General features: G+C 41.2%; 1 protein-coding gene across 1 annotated transcript in view; it reads right to left on the bottom strand.

Moving 5' to 3' along the window:
- LOC119595267 (transcription factor TBF1-like) overlaps positions 1–5,119 on the bottom strand; it is a 16,102-nt gene that overhangs the window by 7,505 nt on the left and 3,478 nt on the right. The window contains exon 2 of the mRNA XM_037944427.1: positions 1,976–2,106. Coding sequence (XP_037800355.1) covers positions 1,976–2,106 — 131 coding nt within the window. The remainder of the gene's footprint in view (positions 1–1,975; positions 2,107–5,119) is intronic.

Here is a 5,119-nt window from a genome sequence, read left to right as displayed (position 1 = left end):
TCTCTCTCTCTCTCACTCTCTCTCTCCTCTCTCTCCCCTTCCCTCTCCCTCTCCCTCTCCCTCTCCTCCCCTCTTTCCTCTCCCTCCCCCTCTCCTCCCTCCCTCTCCCTCCCTCCCTCTGTGTATCTACCTCTCCCTCCCTCCCCCTCCCTCCCTCCTCCCTCCCTCCTCCCTCCCTGCCCTCTCCATTTCCTCCTCCCTCCCTCCCTCCCTTCCCCACGTAGTCAAATCAAATATAATTATATATATATATACTATATCTATCTATTCCCCCTATATACTATTGTATATAATAATATTATAAATATTAATATACATATGCATATACTTATATATATTTGTATATATACATATATATCATGTATATGTGTTTTATGTAATCCTATACTGCTAGTAGTCTGTGTCTATAGTATCCAAGCCTGATATACCCTGCCACTCACACGAAGCACGGAGACCTCAGGGCGTTGTGCGTGGAAGGCGAAAGCAGGGCGCTGCCTCCCTAATCCGACGCCGGCGACTCGAGCCCGGTCCGGGGGGGGGGATACGGTGAAGCAGCGGCCGCCGGGATAGGCGGCCTCCCTCTTGGATAAGCTCGCGGCCAGGCTGGGGGAAGAAAGCCACGAGCTCTGACCACCCCTTGCTATATTTCCTTTTCATTTGCTTCTTCTTTTTCCTCTTCTTCTCCCTCTCCTTCCTCCTTTTCACCTTATGCCCCCTTCTCCTCTCCCTACTTCTTATCTCTCTCTCTCTCTCCTCTCCTCTCTCTCCTCTCCTCTCTTTCTCTCTCTATCTCTCATCTCTCTCTCCTCTCCTCTCTCTCTCTCTCTCTCTCTCTCTCCATTTTCCTCCTCCTTTATATTACCGGTCTCTCTATTTCGTTCTCATGTCTGCCGATCTCTCCCTCCCACACACGCATCTCCCCCCCCAACACACACATGGAGACCAACACACACACACACACGCACGCACGCACGCACGCACCCCCCCCCCACACACACACACACATAGATACACACACGCACACACGTTCCTCTTCCCCCTCTTCCCCAGATACATAGATACACACAAACACGCACGCACGTACCCCTCCCCCTCCCTCCCTTACACACATGCACTGACTACACGCGCATCCGGGACAGGAGGGAGAGAACCCGGAAAAGGAACAGCCTGGACCATTTCGGGCGCAGTGAGCAGGTGGGCGCGAGGGGCGCGAGGGGACATGACTGCGCTGTTCTCGGTCCGGCTGTACGCCTGCCTCACGAGGCCCGCTTTCTTAGGCTTATTGCTGTTTTTCAATATTGGTTTATATTTCGTTTGAATTTTTTTCCTTTCTTTTCTTTTCTTCCTCCTTATCATGTATTTTTTTCTTTTCTTCTTTTCTTCTTCTTCCTCTTGTTATTTCTTCTTTCCCTTCTTCTGCTTCCTCTTCCTCATTTTCCTTTTTTTCTTTCTTATCACCATCATCCTCTCGACGCCTCGCCCTCTCCTTTATCTTTAAACGATATGAAGCATGACTTTCCTTTCTGCTTATCCCAACTTTATTTTCTTTCCTTTCCTTTCCTTCCACCATGTAACAGGACTTATTGCTTGCGTGATTGTCTTTATCTTCCTTTATACAGGAGTATAAAGGAAGATAGTTATTTTTTCTGTGTGTCTGTCTGTCTCTGTCTCTGTCTGTGTCTCTGTCTCTTGTCTCAGTACATGTTTTTCTGTTTGCCAGTGAGTGTCTCTCTTTCACACTTGTACCAGTTAGGTCTTATATTATTCTCGTATACTTGTACGTTAGTTTGTGTTTACTGCCTCGTTTATATGTTATTGCATACATGCGTTACCTGTGTGTATCTCTATACGTGTATTACCTGTGTGTATGCATATTCCTGCATTCACGTGTTATCTGTTTGTTTGCATCTTCCTTTACGTAATCGTAGCCTTTGTGTGTCTCCGCTTACACGCGCGTCCCCGCTCGCCAACAAACCCGCGTTCAGCCTCTCCGCGGGCCTCAGGCCATAGACTTGATTTGAGGACCAGCGCTCTTGAGGAGGAGTCGCTACTGCCATAAATCTTTCCCGCGAGATTTATGTTTTCGTCTTCTGTTTCTTTGTTTTCCTGTTGTGGTTTTTCGTAATTGTTAATTTGTTTCGATTATTTTGGGGGGATCGGATGTTTTTTTTCCTCTCTCTCTCTCTCTTTTCTTTCCGTCTGCACTTGCCTTTTGTTCTATTTTCTTTCTTTTAGTGTATTCCTTTATCTTACTTTCTTTATTTCTTCCTCATGATGTATGAAATACAAATATAAAGTAAAAGAAAATGAAATAACAATAATAAGTAAAAATAGATAATAGATAATAATAAAAAAGATATTTAGATGAAATTAAAGAAATGAATACACCAAATTGAAATGAAGACAATAAATAAGGAAGGTGAAAATAGATCTTTAAAGCAAAGCAATACCCAGTAGAGTCCACAATAAAGAGAGAAAAAAACAGAAAAGGGAGAAAAAAACAGAAAAGGGAATATGGGCCAAGACTCCAACACGAACCGTACGAAGCGCAGAGTAAAAGGAGAGGGAATCGTCCCCACAGAAGGGCCGGTCAGAGCAGCGTCGAGGTCCCTTTTCCAGCCCGGGGCGCTACCTGGGAGGCATACGGCCGGGTCACCGGGTCCGCCGTGTGCTTGCTTGCGGCCCTTGGGTGCTCGGGTTTTTCGTTTCTTTCTTGCCTTTTTTCTCTGTTTTCTTTCATTTTTCTCTTTATTTTTTATGTCTTTCATTTTCTTGTTATTTATATATACCTTTTCGTGTTTTTTTTCTAGAAGTTGTTACGATTTGATTTTCGTTGTTATTGTTAGGGTTATTTTTCGTGTTGTCATTATCAGCTATTATTACTATTAATATTATCATCATTGTGATAATGTTATCATTTTTATCCTCTACTTCCTCTTCATTATTATTATTGTTATTATTATAGTCGTTTTTTTCTATTTGGTCTATTTTTTTGTGTGACTTGTCTGTCCGCGGTCATTGACATTTTACCTAACCCTTCATTCTTTATTAGTGTTTGTCGACCGTATTATGTTTTTTTTTCCTCTCGTGTATTTATGAGACCTTTTTCGTTCCTTGTTAATGGCGTGGTATTTCTCCCTTTCGCTTTATCGTCTGTTCCCTGTTGTTTTCTCTCTCGCTTTCCTCCTTTTCTTTGTGTTTGATATAGTCAAATAGCCGTTTGTTTCCTTTTTTCCCAAATGGTAGTTCGGGCATTAGCTCTCTCTCTCTCTCTCTCTCTCTCTCTCTCTCTCTCTCTCTCTCTCTCTCTCTCTCTCTCTCTCTCTCTCTCTCTCTCTCTCTCTCTCTCCCTTATTCTCTCTCTCTCTCGTATTCTCTCTCTCTCTCTATATCTCTCCTCTCTCTCTCTCCTCGTTCTATCTCTCTCTCTCTCGTTTCTCTCTCTCTCTCTCTCTCTCTCTCTCTCTCTCTCTTATTTCTTTTTTCTCTCTCTCTCTTATTCTTCTATCTCTCTTACTCCTCTCCTCTCTCTCTCTCCTCTCCTCTCTTCTCCTCTGATTCTCCCCGCCTCTCCCTCATTCTCTCCCTCCCTCGCTCTCTGTCTTCTCTTCCCCGCTCACCGTTTCATCTATCCTCTTTCTTGTGTCTAATATTCTGCTCTCCCAATAGTTCTTATTTTCCAAAACCCCTTCATCTCACCTCGTCTGTATCCTATTCTGATTATTTCATACTTTCATTATATATATATTATTATATCTATATATTTATTTCCTATTATTTTATTATCTGATACGCATGAGTCCGCTATTTGAACGCACCGTAAGATCAGTTCGTTGGAGATAGAGAGAGAGACAGTAATTAATTGATTTGATTCGGTTCCGCCCCCGTGATTGTTCCGCGTTTAAAAAATCGGTTTCATAAGTTTTGGCGATTCGGTGTCCGTGAGCAGATAGCTTTCGATGCGGATGGGTGGAAGGGCGGGATTTTTTTCTTGTTTTTATTTATTTGTTTGTTTGTTTGTCTCTTTTCGTATTTTATTCTTTATTTCTTTAGGTTTTCTTTATTTCAATGTTTCTTTGTTTTGTTTCTTCCGTTTGCTTGTTTGTGAGATTTCAGTTTCGTTCTTGTTTGATTAATGAAAGTTTTTTTAAGGATATTACAGTTGATGTTATCACCATTATCCACCTTAAAACACTTATGGCATTATTATACACAGACACACATACAGCGCGCGCGTGTGTGTGTATATGTATGTGTGTGTATATGTATGTGTGTGTATATGTATGTGTGTGTATATTTATGTGTGTGTATATTTATGTGTGTGTATTTATGTGTGTGTGTATTTGTGTGTGTGTATTTATGTGTGTGTGTATTTATGTGTGTGTGTATTATGTGTGTGTGTATTTATGTGTGTGTATGTTATGTGTGTATATGTATGTGTGTGTATATATGTGTGTGTGTGTGTGTGTGTGTGTGTGTGTGTGTGTGTGTGTTTTTACACCTGTAATTGCTCGTTATGCCTTGCCTGGCAACGACCATTGGTGTTCCAGCTATTATTTTTCTGAAATGAATGGCCTCCCAGCCTCCTGTTAGGCCTTGCCTGTACCACCATTTATTGCTTAGCGTAGAACAAGCATTATCTTGACTTTAAACTTCGTGTCCATTCACTCACCGCGTGGACTACCACGTCTTTTGTATTACTGTTGTTAGTACTTTTATTGTTTTTTTGTGTTTTTGTCATTGTTATTATCAATATCGGCAGTGATTATAGTAGTGAAAGTTGTACGATTTTAGAATTTACTAAAACTTTTTTTTCGCAAGTACAAAGTTCAGATACTTTTTCTCACTTCTCTCTTTTTCTTATTATTATTTTACTTCTACTATTTTTCTTTACTTTTTAAAAACAGATATCTCACTCTAAGAACGCAAAGGTCAAGGTTAGGGAAGCGAAAATAAAATAGACGAAAATGAACACCTTGTGAGCTCGAAGGTCGCAGGATGTTCTGTCGCCTTGCGCATTTCGGATGTCACTTTTTCGTTTGTTTTTGTTTTGTTTTTAGTATATATTTTTTTGTAGATTATTTTTCAATTTTGTTTTTTTGTTCTGTTGGACATGTTC

The sequence above is a fragment of the Penaeus monodon genome, chromosome 35 (genome assembly GCF_015228065.2).
Source record: "Penaeus monodon isolate SGIC_2016 chromosome 35, NSTDA_Pmon_1, whole genome shotgun sequence".
In the NCBI taxonomy this organism is placed as follows: domain Eukaryota; kingdom Metazoa; phylum Arthropoda; class Malacostraca; order Decapoda; family Penaeidae; genus Penaeus; species Penaeus monodon.
Note: the sequence above shows the minus strand (reverse complement) of the source record. Positions and strands in the feature narration are given on the sequence as shown.